Source organism: Diadema setosum, chromosome 1 (assembly GCF_964275005.1).
Source record: "Diadema setosum chromosome 1, eeDiaSeto1, whole genome shotgun sequence".
Classification (NCBI taxonomy): Eukaryota; Metazoa; Echinodermata; class Echinoidea; order Diadematoida; family Diadematidae; genus Diadema; species Diadema setosum.
This window is the reverse complement of record NC_092685.1, coordinates 13,102,371-13,122,078: the sequence shown is the minus strand read 5'-3', so window position 1 is coordinate 13,122,078 and position 19,708 is coordinate 13,102,371. Positions and strand designations below refer to the sequence as shown.

Below are 19,708 nucleotides of genomic sequence, written 5' to 3'. Positions count from 1 at the left end.
GGGTAAAATTAACCAATGTAGTAAGTGCTGATGGCATTACAACATGTTGCTCAACAGTATACTAACTACAAACTAACACACCAAGACTATAAGAAATTCTTTTTGACATTCCTTTCAAGGAAGAGACATGGATGGGTCAATCCTGCATGCTACAGTGACCACTACTATACAGCAGTCATCTTTTCTAAATAACCCCTCCCCATCCCCCCCCCCTGCAAACAAACAAACAAGCAAACAAACAAACAAAATGAAACAAAACAAAATCTAAATCTAAAACACAAAACAAAACCAAAAAAGAGTGGGGAAGAAGACAGTACCATCCATAAAGAAACTCCACTAGTATAAATCCAACAAGACTTTGAATACAAGCAGAACGTAAACCGTCAGTTATAATGTCAGCAAATATCAAATTCATTATTAACCAAATTAAACTTATTTGGCACTTTTCCCGTCATCAACACACTGACAGGTTAGAAGTCATGTGAGAACCAAGCTGTAGGTCTCTCCATTTGTGACCATCTGATTCACTTTCTTCAGTCACTCTTGCTGTTAACTTGAAGTGACAGTTAAAAAGATCAACCATGAATGCAGCACAGAATCTACAGTGTCTAGCTCTAAATATGATAATTGTCGGGAAAATAAAAGCAGAAGCTATGAATACTGTAAAAGGTTTAGAAATAACATTTACGACGGAAAATAAATTATATGGTTTCGTTGGTATCAGGAAAATAAATTATTTGATTTCATTGGTATCAGCAATATTCGGCATCTAATTGTGCTGATATGCTTGTAAGAAAGGCAATCAAGGACTTTAAAATACAAAGAATAATACCTCCTTTATTTCAGTACAGATAGCATTAGGGAATATCATAACAATGAAAAATCTATTGCAAGATATAATCATAAGCTGCCCACATTTCAGATTAAATGGTGTTTATTTATATCTACACCTGTTTTCTTGATACATATGTAATGATCTTCTGAGTCGCAACAGTTCATTGCCTGTCTTTTCAAAGTGCTTTGTTTGAAATATCGTGATGTATTACGTGTTTCGATGAATGTATGCTTGATATCGAAAAATAAATATCCCAGTGGGGGAAAAAATTGCAACCCCAACCCCCCCCCCCAAAAAAAAAATAATAATAAAAATGATAACAAGACTGTCAATCTGTCTCACAAAGCCTTATAATGCCATTCACACACATACATTTACACCTTGCTGTCTATAAAAAGCATATCAAGCATGTACAGTGTTTGAAACATAAATTAAAACAGACTGATTTTTTTTTTTCCAATTTCATCATAGATTTTTCTTTCTCTCTCTCCTCTTCTCTCTCTCTCTCTTTCCTTCACTTTCTATCTTGAACTAATGAAAATCACACTTGTACTCTGAAAATGCCACTTCCCCATCTCCCCCCAAAAACCCTCCAATTTTAGTTCCCATTTCCATCCAGTTCCCATTTGTTCTCAACAGTAGAAAGATAACCCACAATACAAATATGAGAGGCAAGGAAGGGTGAAAGACGTCACCCACGAACATTGGTCTCTCTCCTCAGCCGCTCCCGTTCCGCCAGTGACGCAGCCTTGGCCTCTAGCCTGTCTTCTTCCTTCCATGGTATGGGAATCTCAAAGTCGGCCGGGCAGTTGCCCTGCTTTCGCTTGCCCAGCGCGGCGAGGATGACATCCACGGCGGCATTGATGGTGGACTCCTGCTGACTCTGGCTGCCCAGCTGTGGGTTGACCTCCACTAAGTCCATTGAGCTCAGGAGGCCTGACAAAAATTACAAAAAAAATCCATGGTTTGACATATCATCTTCAATTTAACACAAAAATTCTCTGGTTGTGTAAGAAATAATTTCGAGCAGCCCTTACAAATGGCCAGTCAATATCATGATTATCATCATTATCACAATGGTTATTACCATATGGGTGAAGTCATATTTCATTAACTGGACTTTTTCATCCATCTTAAAAAAAATCATTCATTGATGCAGACACCCAGTCACTAGGGGCTGCCTTATTATATAGAACAATGTGTATGCAGTAATGCCAAATATATGCAGTGGGTCTGGATATTTCACACAGTAGACTGTCTCTGGTTTTCTAATACATGTAACTTGCAGGGGCCAGCCAAAATGGCCATCCAGACAGGCTCATTACTTCTGTGCATATGCTTGAGAAATGGCAAAATCTGCTCAGATATTGGATGCTAGATAATCATAGTGGTCTATTGGTGGACATGGTACTATTAACATGATGGATGTTAGATCTCTGTGATACTTGACACATACAAATTAAAGTAGGAAAACATGTACTTCCATTTCATAGATCACAACAGACTGATATTTTATACTGACCATGATTGGCTGAGCAAACACAGAAGCTAATAGCTATGAGGGTGTGCGAATACATGATTGGCATTTCTCACATGATTGTGACATGATTGAGATTCATCACATGATTAGAATTATGTCACATGACTATCACAAGATTGGAATTTCAGTTTGCATTTCACCCTTCGTGTGGCTAAAATCTCATGAAGAAAAATTAACACAGAGTCAAAAGCAAATCTTAACCTGTCAGTCCCTAAACTGGCTGTGGCAACTCCTCTCTGAAACCACTGAACATTGCACACATTGAGTGCGTGTGTCAGGCATGGTGTGTAAAATATGTGCATTTCATAATGCAAGCTCATTATCAAGCCTGCTTGACGGGGAATCTGCAATAATGTAATCTTCACCGATATACTGGAATTCGTCTAAACCAATGTCAACTAGTGTGAAATTCAGTGTTCTCCTTCAGTGGTGGGTGCAATTGGCCTCCCGGCATAGACATAGGGGTTGATGTGCATGTCTGTGAGCGTTTGTGTCTGTGTGTATGTGTGAGCGTACATTGTATAAGTTTGAATGATTGAACAGGTTGGACAGTGTCACGATCGTCACTTACATCACAAATTTTAATGGCTTGCTGTGAAAAGATAACAGAAATTGGTGAGGTGAATGTGATGTTTTTATGTTGGCAAGGCCAGTATGCACAGTGCAGTTGAATGCTGTGACAGCAGATTCTAATTAAAGCCATTTTCACCCTTGAAATGTCATCATCAACAAAGTGAATCATACCAGTTTCAGCAATCTCCTCTGCAATGTATATGCCTTCCCTGTACGTCAGGCCTCCAAGGACTGCAACAGAAAAAGAGGAAGAGACAGACACTTTAAAGGACAAGTTCACCTTCATTAACATAAGGATCAAGAGAATGCAGCAATATTAGTAGAACACATCAGTGAAAGTTTGAGGAAAATTGGACAATTGATGCAAAAGTTATGAATTTTTAAAACTTTTGTGTTGGAACTGCTGGATAAGGAGACTACTAAGGCTTGTGATGTCATATGAGTACAGCAGTAGAAAGAAAATGTAAAGAAAATTCAACATATTTTCACTTTTTTCGCATAATAAAAGAGCACTTGACTTGCCTCTTTCTAAAGGCAATTGGAATAATATAGGTTTTCCCGGCCAATTTCGCACTTTTGTCAGTCTATTTGATAAAAGGTTCATTCAATTTAGCGAAAATCCTCGTCACTGCACATTCTGTCATTCAAAATTGCAACTTGTGCATTCGATTTAGCATTTCGATCGAGGAAATTCGCACATGTGTCTTTCGAATTCGTAAAACGGCAATTCAAATTGGCACGTGCTCTTCAGTCATTCAAATTTGCCAGCACTGGCGGAAGGTGGTATTTCAGTCATTCAATTTCGCGTATGGGCAGTCAAATTCCAAACATGTTCATTCAAATTGGCGTAATGTTATTTCTACTTTGAAAAGGTGAGAACCGTGGTTTATACGTAGGGGGTAAATGTGAATTTCTGTTTCATCCACACACTGTTAAGTATATAGGCCTAGCAAAGTTATCTTTGACCCTAAATAATTCAAGTTTGTTGTTCTGTAGCGCCCCTCTTATGTATATACATGTTATCAGAACTATACATGCACCAGTACCATAGATTCACTTTACTTTCTTATGTCCAGTCATGGCAGTACGAGTTAGATACAGGCGTATCTCTCAAGAAGGCAGGGAAAGAATCATAGAAGCATTTGAGGGTAATAACCTTGACAAATAATTGATGGCTAGAGCTGATCCGAGAACTTTATTATAGATAGCACCCACAAATTGAAAATAATGAAACATGCAGATGAAAAAAATATATAATTACGGTGTAAATTGAAACCTCCTCTCAAATAATGTCAAAACAAACAAGATTAATGTATCTGTGAATGAAATCGAATGCTATCGAACATTTTAAACACATACACATATTTTGAAAGTACTGTTGCAAAGTGATATCAGCATAAAGAATGAATACGAAAATATGAAATGCTAAGATGCTTGCAAACACTACCTATGATGAATGAAAATGGAAAAAAAAAGGAATAAATGCATTAACGTGTCTGCTAAATTGACTGCAGTAAATGCGAAATTGGATGCCCAAGAATGAATTCGAATGAACGAGCGCAGCGTATACGTGATCACGTGACTACACCATGCTAAATTGAATGAACGATTTGCAAAATGGTGCTTGTCTTACGAATTTGAACTGAAAAAGTGCTGATTCGAATGATGTTAAATGTAATTTGAATGCTCCAAAATGAATTTGAATGAAAAGATTATAGAATTGAAATACCAAACATGCCATCCAGGCTAAATTGTGCCAAATTGAATGCACAAATTAGGAATTGGACTTTCAAAGTGTGAAATTGGCCGGGAAAACCTATATTACCCATTTATGTCAGTAACGAGTCAAGGGAATGTGTACTTTTTTTCAAAAGATGAAATTTTGTGAAATTCTGTTTATATTTTCCTTATATTGTTGTACGCATGTGACATCATACACTGCAGTAGTCTTCTCATCCAGCGGTGACTGCACAAAAACTTCAAGAATTCATAACTTTTAAACGGATTGTCCGATTTTCCTCAAACTTTCAATGATGTGTTCTACTAACATTGCTGCATTCTCTCAATCCTTATGTTAATGAAGGTGAACTTGTCCTTAAAGCCAGAATTTTTTTCTCGTGCATGGAACCTACGTGAATTTTGCGAGGAGCCAAGCATAAGAAGTAAAATGCACACATATTTTTTTTGTGTGTTTACAATGTAATGTACTAATAATTTTTACATGGTCAGCCAATCACAAAAGTTTCATGCTGTGGAAAAGGCTGCTGGTTCAAATTTGAAAAATTTTGTGCCGCATATGCTTCTTGATTTACAGTAAGTGAAGGGGGGGGGGGTGAAGAGGGTTGGGGGAAGTGGAAAAGAAATTTGATGTAAAATATGGTACATCAAAAAAGAGTAAGGAAGTGGAGACAGAAAGACACACACACCCCATAATGCATAAGAATTAAAGAGATAAACACACTCATCTGAAAGTGAAGTTTGACATAACAAACATGGTTTTATCACAAACCTTTCTCCCTCATTTAGAATGTTCTTGCACAAAACATGTAAAATTGTGTACATGTATTAAACATACAAACATACAAACTTACAGTTTTTCCAACTATCTGAAAAACATACTAACTCGATATATGCTTGAAGTTGTGTCATGGTCACACTGCTTTAAATGACTTCTGATATTCCACTTTGTTGTATTTCTCAGACTTACTTCATGTGTATACAGCACTTTTATTATCTTTAAAAAAGAAGTTCTATCATACCTATCTCCACCAAATTCTACACACAAGAGTAACAAGACATTCTAAATTGAAGTTAAATAATGTGCCAACACGCAGGACTTGAATGTGTGTGTGGGTTTTTTTTTCAATGCAATAGAATTCTTATACCTACTGATAAGTATATACTGGTGTAAAAAAAAAAAAAAATGGTTTGCCTTGTCCACAAACCAAATGATTAGCAAGTTATAATGTGTTTCATAATATCCTGGTATCTTATCTACATCAGATTATTACAGCAAATAAAATGTCAATAATCTGGGCCACATTAATGGTCTCTTACTCCTGCCGGGATTATTTGCCATCAGAAAATTGTTCGTCAAGCAAATATCCTGAAGAGCAGAGTAAACATGCATTTGTGTGTGCAAAGGCACTAAAAGTAGATAAAAAGTATTGTCAAGGGGGAACCATACAGACCATTATAACAATACAACTTTGTCAGGTTTCTTTCAATGGTACTTTTTTTTTTTTTTTTTTGGGGGGGGGGGGGGTCATCTCCCCCCTTCCCCTTTCTTAAAGGTAATATTAATATTACCTGGAGTTCCTGTGCTGGCTGTGACCCCTGGATCCATGGAATCAATGTCAAAACTGAGATGTACTGGTCTGGTTCCTCTGTAAATATCAAGATGGGCAAATAAATAGTTAAATAAATAAACAGATATATGAATAAATAAATGAATTAATAAACAGCTAAATATATATATATATATATATATATATATATATATATATATATATATATATATTTACATACATACATATATATGTGACCCTGCACCTCAAAACAAACAAAAAGTCGCCAGACATGAATTTTTAGTTAAGACCATATTCTGAAAGAGCAGACTTTAAGCTTTAAAATGATGTATAACTCAAATCAAATGGACTCTCCTAACCTATCTAAATATTGGAAAGAAAGCACAAACTCAGGAAAAGTGTGAACTGAGAAAAGAGGCTCTGAAGTACAGTGTCTATTCAAGCGCTTAATCTTTACCAAACCGTGCTGGCTGTGCGAGGAATGGGACAAAAAACAGAAAGTAAACCACCAGAGTAACAACAATGAAGGAATTATCAGATTAAAGTGAAATTAAGCATGCCTCATTAACACATTCTGTCCATAATTAATGCCAACTTTCAAAGCAGTAGCGCTATCCTTTCAAAAGTTATTAGAGTTGAAAATGAAGAGTGTGGACAAGGTTTTTCAGAAATGAAAAAGGGATTCTAAAGACACACCTAATCACACTATTCTACCAAAAATGTTCAAGATAAACTGCTAAAAAAGCACACTTTCCTGCCCGTTTTATGATACCAAATTTTAGCGTAATGTAAAAGAAGACCCGCTCTTTCAGAAAATATGAAAAAGTCAAGTTCGGCTAGGTTGACCCATTTCACTAATTTTCAGTCCTCACGCAAAATCAGTGTGTGCGACTTTATGTTCGTTTTGAGGTGCACGGTCATATATAATAAATATATATATATACAATAAATAAGTAAAATAAACAACAATAATGATAAGAATAAATGACAATAATGGCAATAATGGTAAAAAGTAAAAGCAAACATACAAACAAACATAGGCAAAGTAAAAGCAGAGTTCCTTGTGCACATTCAATTTTGGTCAGCACATTGTTTTCTTTACTATTTCTTATTAATTAAAAAAAAAATGATAAAAATATCTAAATTCATGCTTCATGTCTCTATCTATATCCTTTTTGAGTTGAGGAATCAATTTTTTGATACTTATTATTTGGGGGATATTAAAGAGAGATGACTTTGCCCCAAAATTGTTACAAACAAGCAATCTGTTAAAATTTATGCCAAAATGAAACTTTTGGGGGGAACGTACATTTACATATTGCTGGACTGACATCTACAATTTGTATGTACTAACATATAATGGTCAAATAATACAGACGTGCAAAGTTGTATTCATTGAAAATTTGTTGCTTCACAACTAAATGACATGATATTAAGTAGCAGATAATAACAGCTCTTAAATTCAATTGAACACTGTATTACACAGTTGTACCATTCTAGACTTAGTGGTGAATGTATGTTACATGAATGAACAAAACTCGCATTTTGGTCAGTCTACATAACAAACATTCACCACTAAGTGTAGAAATACCCTGATTGAGCAACATTTAATAGAATTCAAAATTACTGCTCTGCTGCATCATATTAGCATGGGAACTGGTCCAATCTAGTTGGTAATAATGGCACATAGGCCTATCTATCCTAAAATATGCAAAAAAGTTAATTCCCCACAGCCACAAAATATCCACATGTACCTTTGTATGTGTTTGCATGAGAACAGAAAACAAGGTATTAAAACCTTGGTATTTGGTTGTAATATGATGCATATAACATTCATAAATTTAATAATGGTTCAAAGTACACAGTGTGAAGACCAGGAATACACCTGCAACTGGGTCTCTCATAACATATCCATCATAGTGGTATCATTTAATAAATTGGATAAAGTAAATATCTAAGTCCTCCCTCATTGCCTTTCACAGCAATACTGAAAAAGAGACACATTTTTTATTACAAAGACCCTTGAAAAAACAGTAAGATATTACAAAGTACACACCGTCACCTCCCCCATCTGTGTTTTCCTACAAAACGACAACAACAACAAAACAGACATTTAAATACATTCTTTTTTTACTTGGCCTTTAAACATTGAAGGTCTGGTATATTCCAACAATGCCGGACAACCAAACATGCACTATGTACAGGCATGTTGAAGAGTGCAGAATCACAAAAAGACATCACTATAGTTTGGATCAAAAGTTCATCCTCATGTGATAGGTTGGAAGAGCTTCAACTATTATTTGTATTTCTGACCATATCAGAATGTTGACACCTTGACATCTCATGGTGTACTATTTGGAAAATAATGTCACAGCTATACTTGTGATGAACAATCAACTGGCCCAAAATATGAGTATTCAGCAGCCATACAAGACCTTGAATGCCTTCCATCGATGGGTAACTCTAGAATTTTGCAGCATCACTACTACTACATTTTTTAATCTCAGATCACTGGCTCTGTGGCTGCTGGCCGGATAGCGATAGGACAAAATGAGAGGTAAGCTGTCATTCTTTTTTCCCCCGTTCTTTTTATCTAATTTTTTAATCCAAAATATAATACTGACTTATCCAAGTTGCCTAATTTCAAGTTTCTGGTCTAAGGTATCTGAAAATAATTTTAACCAGATATTAACCAGATACTCTCAAGGCAAAAGAGATAATCGTATACCAATAGGTGAATGGATTCCATTTACCCTCTTACCAACTCGAGTTGTCATTGGCATTGAGTACATACAGGTAGCCCATGATAATATGGCAGCCCATGACTGAATTATGTACAGAGTATCAGAGGATGTGCAAAAGGCTGAATTGACATCAGATGGCATTTGCTACAGTTCACTATAGCGCATGATCCTGCTTGAAACCATGAAATTTTGCATGAAGAATCTAATGTTCTAACTACACTTTCATAAATTAATGGAGCATGCAATATACACACATATTTTATAGTCCTTATGCAATTTCTTCAACCACTTTTTGACCTTAGGCCTCTATGTCACACAATTTAATTGATCCATCAAATATGCATCTATTGTGCATGTAATTAAGGGCAGCACAATCCATACACAGAATGAACAAATACAGAAACAGCCACAGAAAAAGTGCAAAGAAGCAGTACAAAATGCAGCTTATTTTATAACATTACAGTATATGACATATATCGGAATAAATTCCCAGTAACATACACTATTGTAACAATGTTCAATGTGATGATAATGTGAGCAGAGTAAGTATACATCTAATATGAGATGAAAGGGCTGTGCAACACACACAAGCTTCATTCTGAAATGACAGAAAAGAAGGATGTACATAGTGTATCCATCATGCGTAGATCTGATAGAGCAATGTGATGTGAGCACTGCCACTCACACAAGCATCATGTTATGGAAAAAAAAAAAAAAAAAAACAAAACTCCATTAAGAATCAGATCATTGTTTCATATGGTGATATGGCTATGAAAATCACCATCACCATTCAGTCCCTATATGGGCAGGACATAGTATACTCACTTTGGGTTTATGCGTTCCATTGCTCTGGCAAACACCTCTGATATGCCATATTTCTGGACGTCGTGGATTGAGAAGATGTTGATTCCATATTTCTCAATGATGTGTCTACATCACAAATAGCATGAATGAATAAACAGAGATGTTGTGACAGTATGAAAGGATAAACAGAGATGTTGTGATAGTTGGAATGTATCATAACTCATTCCATCTGAGACTATCAAATCTCCTCAGACTTTGTACAGAAGCTATGCTATGCCTGTTAGCTATGAGTAATTTTTGGGTAATTTTCGTGTATCAAACTAAAGCTAACATAACTAAAGAAAGAATGACAAACAGACCTGATAGAGCTAAACATGTTTGCAGCTTGAAAAGAGTTTCAGCATAATCTATTCTATCTATTTTAACACAAACTTTCAAAGCCTTCTGTTTTTTTCTTCAAATCCTTGGTCAGAAACACAGAGGGGCCAGACTTAATAAACGATAATAATAAAGAATGGATTAATGTTTGTCAGAGATTTGAGATATTCTGCATAAATTGAAAGAAATTCTACAAGAAAAAAAAATATCCCCCAAACTTTCATTTTTTCTCTCTTATAGTAATCTCTCATTAAATCAGAAGAGAAGAGAAAGAATTTCTTCAGTCTTGCTACTCATGAAGCTTATGTCATATTTGTCAGGATGCTGAACAGAAATGATACAAGGACTTGCAAGTATTAGAAATCTTTCTTTGCTATTCATAGCATAATTCTTGCATAGTGCATAATACAACTGAAAATGCTTAAATCGGACAACTGCAGGCAGCTATTACTGCAGTTGGGTATTAAAGATAAATGAGACTTAATGAACTTCAATTTATTTTTCCTCCTGTGCTTACCGTTCACCACTATCTAAATCACGAAGACCGATGTAGGCGATATCTTGACACGATATGCACGTATCCAGCCACTCAAAGTTCGGCAGCCGCGGGATGTAGTGGCGCAGCTCGTGGCACACGAAGGACAGCACCATGCCGTGGATGTGCATCGAGGGCGACGTCTGCGGCACGTTGATGTCGGCGTGGGCGTCGATCCACAGCACGCAGAGGTCCGGCCTCGAGCGGGTGTGGCCATGGAGGGAGCCTATCGTGATGCCGTGGTCACCCCCCAGGGTGACACACAGCTGATCCGCCCTGGTAATTTTCTCCACACCATCGGAGATCTGGCAAATTGTAACATTGAGGTACACGTGTATTAATATATTTTGGTGTACACTTACGCATTTAATCTTATTGACAATAGATATATCCGTATGCAAATGTATGTCATAACGATGTCATAAAAATACAATGAATAGGAGGCAACAGTAGACCTAAGTGCATGTTAAGTACACATTTATTTCCAAAGGGTTACTCTCATTCTCAGTGCGAACAGAGTGTAGTTGGGCTGGTCTCTTTGCATACAAATACACTATTGGGTACATGAATAAAATTCAATGAACACACAACAAAGAAAATCCACACAACAAAGAAAATCCATGTGCTATCTCCATCTCGATGATCCATCTCGATGATGATATTATCATAGATAACATGATCAAAAGGTTTAAAGAAACAAGAAACAAACATTTGTGCAGAAACATACACACACACACACACACTCATTCTCTCGCGTCTCACAGAAGCATACTGTTTTCCCTGTGCACTGTAAATGGCTTACATGTATAACACATAATTATTAGCATTATATACACTACTGCATGATTTAAACCACCTCCAACGTGTCCCAAGTGTCCAAATAAGTTGTAGCCTTTTGTCAAGGCCCTCTTGCTGTACCGGACAAGTGAAGCTAGTCCAGCTGAGCGCAAGAGCGCAAGGGCCTTTTGAAATCTGCTTCACACATTTTAATTCACGACACATGAACCCTACTGAATGGGTTCTGCTGGACCAGGATGGAATGGCGCGCTCCCCACATCCTTCATCTTGATGTTGTCCGGCCTGTTCGCATGCATCTCTGAACACCAGTGGAGGTCTGTGGCATGCATTTGCCATATATGCAAATCAGGTTCGGGCAGACAGACACGCAGATTGGTCAACTTTTGCTCCCAAAATCGGGGAGCAAAAGTCCGTAATTCAAAGGGCTATCAAAAGGATGCGCTATTATACAGTATATGTGACCTGCTACAACAAAAGGATCCTAAAGTCGCTAACAGGTGAGCCGAGAAAATCGAGTTTGAAGTCAGATCATCAAAATCCGTCAAAACGTTCAGATTTCTGTTTTTGGCATGATTTTATAGTCTAATGTATCTTTTATTGTCTGACGAAAGGCAAGAAAATAGCATTTTTCTGGGCCATGATTTTCCGACTTTCAATGGAACAGAAACATGTCCGAAGATTTGGATTTAGCGCCGCAGCTAGATTCCTCCCCTAGCAACGAGGGAGTGATCTCATTGGTCAATGCGTGACATCCTGGTTACTGATTGGTCGTGCGTAGACCACTGGCGCTAAGCTTGAATGAACATCGCGGAGGTTGCTAGGAGCGTACCTTCTATTGTCAAACGGTGAAAACTGTCCTGTTTCCCCTTGATCATGATAGCATCGGAAGGAAAACTTTGAAGGCGGTTTCCTCAAAACACTGATTTCTTAAACCACTCGACATGCGTTAATAGAATCATCGGTATCTCCGCAACCGAGTACTTTTATGAGCCATGTTATATATGACATTAAAGTGGAAGAGTAAGGGAATAATGTCATGTCATTTTAAGAAAATTGCCCTCCCCCGACTTCTGGATCCTTTTGTTGCAGCAGGTCACATATGATCTAAAAACAATATTTCTTCCCTTGTGAAATCAACCATGTTCGCAATATACAATGTAATACAAAGGACACTGAGTGGAAACATGCAAGTTATGCTCAGTTTAGGGGAAGGAGCTTTCCATTATCTTTTGTTAATCATATCAGTACTTTAGCAGTGACTGACAGATTATGTTGTCGACAGAATCTTTGTTTGGGAGGCTTTCTGTTGGCAGATCCAAATATTTCACCTGAAGAAAAATCATGGAAAATTACCATAAAACATATAAATGGCTCATCCCACTTGCATTCTTTTGGCCACATAAGTAATGATCAGGGAATTATGGGTCTTAGTCCATGGGCCAGGCCAGATATTGGTACCACCTGAGGTGGCAAAACCTCTATGGTGTCATTTTGTTTGTCGGGCATAGATATGCTTATCAAGCTACGATAGCATTTCCAAATGAGTAGCTTAGTCATAATAAATGAATTTTTAACCAATTTGGTCTCGTTGTTATATACCTATACTTCTGAATCGAAACTAACCGCTATACAGAGAAAAGCACGGTCTTCTGTATGCTCACAGGTGTTCTGTTGTAAACGCGGTGCGCTTAGTTATTATTCAAGGCAGCGAAGGGAATATCCAAAGGGTTATGATGTCCACAGCGCTTAGTCTTTATTCAAGACGGCGAAGGGAATATCCAAAGCTTATAATACAGTGTATAGCCCTTTATCTAAAACAACAACAACAACAAAAGCAATTCCTCGTGAATTTTACCATATTTTTCAATTATTAATCATTTTCCGGTCAAAACGCTACAGTGAAAACGCTAATACCAGGCCAATGTCGCTTTATTTCCATCCAACAATGAAAGATAATGCAAAAACAATGTACCGGTACACTACAATACATTATAGTGAATAATATTGTAAATGAACAGAGTGATTTTTTTTTTAAAAACTTATGTATTTGTTGAGAGGGTAGTATAAAAACAGTATAGATAATCCCTTTCATTAGAAACTTTAGATATGATAACGGTACATTGTTCTAGATAAAGACTAAGTGTACTGCGTGGCAGCTGTGGACATCATAACCCTGTGGATATTCCCTTCGCTGCCTTGAATAAAGACAAAGTGCACCGCGTTTACAATAGAACACCTGTGGACATACAGAAGACAGAGCTCTTCTTTGTATAGCGGGTTAAGATTCAGAAGTACAGGGATATAAAAACGAGACCAAATTGGTTAAAAATTCATTTATTATGACTAAGCTACTCATTTGGAAATGCTATCATAGCTTGATAAGCATATCTATGCCCAACAAACAAAATGACACCAAAAAGGTTTTGCCACCTCAGGTGGTAACAATAACCCATTTTTCGGGTCTTGGCCCATGGACTATCTAGGGCAATTACCCCAGACCCTTCCCCTGACCCTAACCCTAATACTAATCCTGAACCTAATTCTAACCCTAACCCAAACTCATAACCCTAAACCTAACCCAAACTCATAACCCTAAACCTAACCCTAACCCTAATCTTTGCTCTAACCTTATCACTAACCAGTATTTAGCCGGGGGTAACAGCCCCAATAAGGGGAATTATACATGCATATGAACATGCAGATGCAGGTCAACATGCAGTTGCACTGCATCTATATAGATTCTTTAACCAATTCCTTACTTTTTTGAGAGCCTTTCCCAAGAAGGCAGCGTTCTTGACACAATTGACTGTTTCCGTCTCGTTGTCCTGGGCGGGAAAAACAAGGTCTCCATGGTCGACGACTGTTCTTCCTGCATAGATACAATGGAAACACACAATGGAAGCAAGCTCATGTAGGCATGAAAAATTGCATCAAAGGTGACGGCTTTCTTTGCCAATTGTTTCAGGTTACACTGCCTGTCACAAGCTAGTTACGGCCATTCAACTGCAGCGTATTGTCTACCAAGATACCCCTGACTCCTCATGCAAGCCCTACAGAACTACAGCTGTACGAATAAGCCAGTTCGTAGTTCTGCTTTGCGCATGATGATGATGATACACAGCATTTGTATGGCGCCATATATCTGTATATACATTATAGAAACATTCAAAGGCGCAGACTCCTCCAAGACAGTTAGCAATTGAATGCCTGGTGAGCAGAAAGAGGTTATTCGTACCAAAACGCATTATGGTTTTTAGATTCACTGAGATAAGCATCTGTCATATAATGATTATTCATGCAATGCTTGTAAATGGTACTTGACAATACATCCACCTGACATGAAGCCTGGATTTGGTAATACAATTGTACGAATAAAGACGTCTTAATGCATTCAATACAAAAACAACGAAATGGATGCTTCCCTCGAGGGTTGTTTGAAGGACCGTTTTGGTCACCTGGTCTCGCTATGCAAGATCATTTTTTGTTAAACATAAATTCCATAAATTGTTACGCCAGGCAAGCTTACCGGTACACATTATGTTGCTTTGAAAACGAGTGAAGTGCCTAACCAACTGAGAAAAAAAGAAAGGTCATTTGTACCAACATGCACATGAGCTACTTATGAACTGGCTTATTATGCTTCCATGAAGTTCACTGATCTCTGCCCTTAAACTCGAAGCCAATTGTGTTGATCTGTAACCCATTTTTATGATCAAATCCTTGCGGAAGGTATGGCAGGAGAATGACCCTTTTAGACATTATTCAGTAACTAGTACCTTCTCATTTTATGTCATTTTATTTGATACCCGATCGTAAAGATTGCAGTATAAAAAAATTTTAAAAAGACATCAAATACATTTGCCTTGCTATAGTGAAACAACATTGGTATTCGTACTATATTACATCAACCAATATTATCAATGATGCTTGGAGCATGGTTTAGAACAAGCAATGACTGGAAAAAAAAATGGAGAACTCTGTTGCCCCACTCTAGGATTCAAGTACGAACGTGTACAAACTTGTACATCAACAGTGTACATGTACATTGTACAATGTACCCGTACAGGGTTAGATTACAGCATTAGTATTGCAAAAAGCAAATCATTACAAGCACAGCTATACAAAGTTTCCTTCAAGAGAAGCTATTAACCCCACTGAATTTGTTGAGAAAGAAATAATATCAGCATGGTACAATGTATCATTTCTTCATATTTACATGGATATGCACACATCCTCTGGTGTTTAGACATATATTTCAGTCTTACTGTGAAATTGGCAAATTTGTTAGGGTGTGTTTATGCTCAATTAGCGAAGGCAGAATCAGCGTTTTGAAACGCTGATTCAAAATGCTCATTCAAAATGCTGTTCACAGGAGACCTATTTATGCTCACTTTCTTCGCACCTTGGAAAGAGCGTTTGCGATTGCTTCCCTGACCTCAGCAGAGGCAGGTCAAATTGGGGCGTGCGCTTTTTTGGAAGTTCTGGTCTGAGTGTGTGCATTGTTCAATGTTCCGTAGCATGTCTTTCGATTGCTTTACTAATACACACGTACATGAACTGTAGACAATGATGGGAAATACAAGTATTTATTTCATCGACAAATTGTTGACAAAATCGGAATGTATGATATGTAGTGAGCTCTTCATGCATTAATATGTCTGTCACCATGTACAGTATCAGTACCAACAGGGAGCTCGAGGGATCAGCACGTGGTCTGCAAATTGTGTTGCGCAACTGCACAGTAATCGAAAGGTCGGCTGGCCTGGCACGCTCATTTTCAAGTGAACCAGAAAGGCGATGGAGATGACGTCATTTAAACGCGTATGTGATGTGAGTTGCGTTTATGCTTCCCCGTCAAACGTGATTAGTCAGAAATGCCGATCGTAAACGCACTATTTTGTGCGTTTTGAAACGACGTTTTGAAACGGCGTTTATATCAAAATGAGCAAGGGCGCAAACCCCGATTTGAACTAAACACGTATCAAAACGCTGATTCTGGCCCGAAAAGGGGAAGCATAAACATGGCCTTAGATTCAGAAAGTCACTAGGTAAAAAACAACAACAACAACAACAAACAAACAAATGCAATATTGCCCAGGTTTCCTACATTTATGGATGAGTTTGAAACATTCAACGTACATTTTCATGCAAAATCAATGTGTATGCTTACCTAAACCTTGAATTTGATTCACCAGCCCGGCATCTCTGATCACTGTTGGCCCATAGACAACACCATCCTTGTCCTGTGTATTGGGGTAGTAGATCAAAATTTGACAGTATGAAATCAGGCATTATCCGTATTTATCTAGCAGCAACTGATGACTGCAAATTGGTCCAGACTATGGTTAACGTAAAACATAAAGCAAGATCCACAACAGACTACATAATTATGTACAAGGCATGCTAAAAGTGAAGGAATTGCCAATTACAAAAATCAACTGAAAAGTACATTCATAAACCAGAAATGTAGTATGAGTATGAGATTAAATTGCTATATAACATATTAACAGAACCCCAGGCCCCCCCCCCACCCCATAAAAAAAAAAAAAAAAAATGCCTATCTTGTAATTTACTCTCGCATGCTGTGCTATTTTCCTCTAATATAAACAGACTGCGTGACTGCATTTCCAGGAATTTGATTGTACGTGTATGCAGCCCACTCGGTAGTAGGAGGAAGGAAGGAAATTCGGGGGGGGGGGGGGGGGGGTGTACACCCGTGTACAAGAATACAGTCTCTTTTCAGGGGAACACTAAAGCAAGGGAAAACAGCAACCAAGCTACGTGTACATGTCGTAAATGTACAAGAGCATTCACACAAATGGCCTTTAAGATTTCTTAATCTTCAGTAGGAAGCCCTTCCGAGGTTCATATGACAATCATTAGGAATATTAATGTGAACCATTGACGTAGTTCTGCGAATCAGTCGATCACCTGGACCTGTATCACAGGTTCTATTATCCCGTTGAAGACGTGTCCCGAGAATACTCGGGCAGGTGTCTATGAGAAATGCGTGTTATAGCAAAATCAGTCCGTCCTCAACGGGTTAAGTCCAGATGAGAACTCTTGTAGTAGTTGAGATTCAGATCAAGCATAAGTTTGAAAGAGAACTTCTGTTTTTATACATTCTGTTTTACAGAGGGGATGATCCTAATGTAGTAACCCCTTAAAAACAGCTGTCCATGTTTCAACAACTTGCTGCTATCACCCTATGGACATTTTCTGCCACCAGTTAGCTGGTGTCTAGGTGAGCATGCTTAATAACAGCCTGGGGAAAAAAGTTGACTAGAAAGGCCAAGGGATTGGACATTAATACTACAGTGTACGTATACACTATCTCTGGTTCATAACAGTGATGGGAAACGTCTAATACAGTCCATTCACAATACTATTACTAATGACCTACATGGTCTCTGCACAAGAATAGCTAGGGGACTATATATGTGCATTTTCATATCTTCATCTATTCATGGGATCTAGATCTACATAACACATACTGCATATTCTCATTTCCTAGTTGTTGTCATTGTTCTTCTTCCTCCATTTACTGTACAGTCCTCTTCGTAGATTGTATTGTCATACATGAATTGGTGAGGTCGCAACCAGGAAAACACATGACATTGGATTAATGTGTAGGGAGTAAATTATGACTATCTGTAGACTATGCCGATGCGAATAGCACTGCCACTTGTGATGCTCTGTCATATGGTCAGTGCAGATGTAACTGTACCAGCAACCCCAACAAGTACCGAGTTACAAAACAGCCCCCCGCACCGGGGTTTGTGCAGATGATGCAGCTATCACCACACCATATATGTCTGCACACATTGTTGTACAGTATTAACCCATTGAAGACTAGTTCAGACTCAGTTAAGACTATAGTATTCTCAGGCTTGGGTGAATGGGAGATGCATGTCAAATCAGTCCGTCTTCGATGGGTTAAAGAGCGAGCTACAAAATGTGCATAGCAATGCATTCTGTTTCGTCAAAGGCATCTCACAAGATCTAGACTAGGGCCCACCACTTACACCATTGTACATATTTGTACACAGACCACAATTAACATTAGATCTATATCTAACGTTACTATGTACTACTAGGGTACTAGTGTTAAAAATGAACAGCATTAATTATGAACGATTCTCTATTGACACTAACGTTACTTCTTGTCTAGTCCCTGTAGGCTGTATTTCACTATAATGATGCAATATTAAACTGTTCCATTACAGACTGATCCTATCTAGCTAATCATCTCCCGACAAGCAACGTTATCATTAAAATGCCTGCTTCACAGGCCTAACACATAGCCATAGGCCTACACGCTTAACGTGGATATAACACAGAAGATAACAGCTGTACCTGGCCCTTGTTTATGGGAACGCCAAGGATACCAACATCGCTCAGCGTGGAGGAAGAAAATGGTTTACACCATACACGGCTTGATGATGCAGCTGCCATTGACGATGGCGATAACGAGTGCCTTATCACTCGTGTAAGTCCTTTGACGTATCTTGGCATGTTTCTCGCCATTGTTGTTCCACACCGCTACACTACAGATGATGATCGAAGCGAAGACCGAACGGTGAAGTACGTGTAGAAATGTCTACACACAACGAATTCAATGCAGTTGGATGAGAAGGAATCAGAGGTTCTATTATATAGAACCACTTTGGAAGGAATCTAGCTGCGGGTTACTGCGATGACAACGTATGAACTCGTAAATGCAGCGTGTTTCTGTGTGTGCATGAATACTAGTGAAGAGACCGTGCGCTTCAGTAGCTAGGCATACACGTGAACCACTGAACCACTGTACAGAAATTTATAACGGTAAACACAGAATACATACAACTTACTGTGTACAAGCCTCCGTCACACCTCCAAGTGTTGCGTAATAGTTGTGCAGTATGTCAACAACTGGTTCAAAGTTTGGCGACGTCATCGAGTTTTTTACTGTGTTCAGGATTTCCATATTTAGTGGCACTTGAGTGGATTACTGGTATTTATTGTTTAATCATTTAATTACTTGTTAAGGTGAAACACCACGCATTAATATGTTCATGGAAACTTTATTTCTAAAAAGATAAAGTGAAATCAACTCATAAGTGGTCTACGTCCATGACACAAAGTTTCATCATAAATGAATATAAGATGGAAAAGTTTCTACAATTCCATGTCTTATATCGAATGCTTTCGATG

At 38.0% G+C, this 19,708-nt stretch overlaps 1 protein-coding gene across 1 annotated transcript; it reads right to left on the bottom strand.

Annotated features, from left to right (window-relative positions):
* Window positions 1-1,392: 1,392 nt before the first annotated feature.
* On the bottom strand, window positions 1,393-19,220 carry LOC140227097 (arginase, hepatic-like). Its single transcript, XM_072307529.1, has 8 exons — window positions 18,872-19,220; window positions 16,686-16,758; window positions 14,275-14,384; window positions 10,700-11,022; window positions 9,826-9,930; window positions 6,258-6,334; window positions 3,120-3,179; window positions 1,393-1,771 (listed from the first exon to the last, which is right to left on the bottom strand). The coding sequence occupies exons 1-8, from the start codon at window positions 19,040-19,042 to the stop codon at window positions 1,527-1,529; spliced, it is 1,164 nt and encodes a 387-aa protein (XP_072163630.1). The 5' UTR covers window positions 19,043-19,220; the 3' UTR covers window positions 1,393-1,526.
* Window positions 19,221-19,708: the final 488 nt, after the last annotated feature.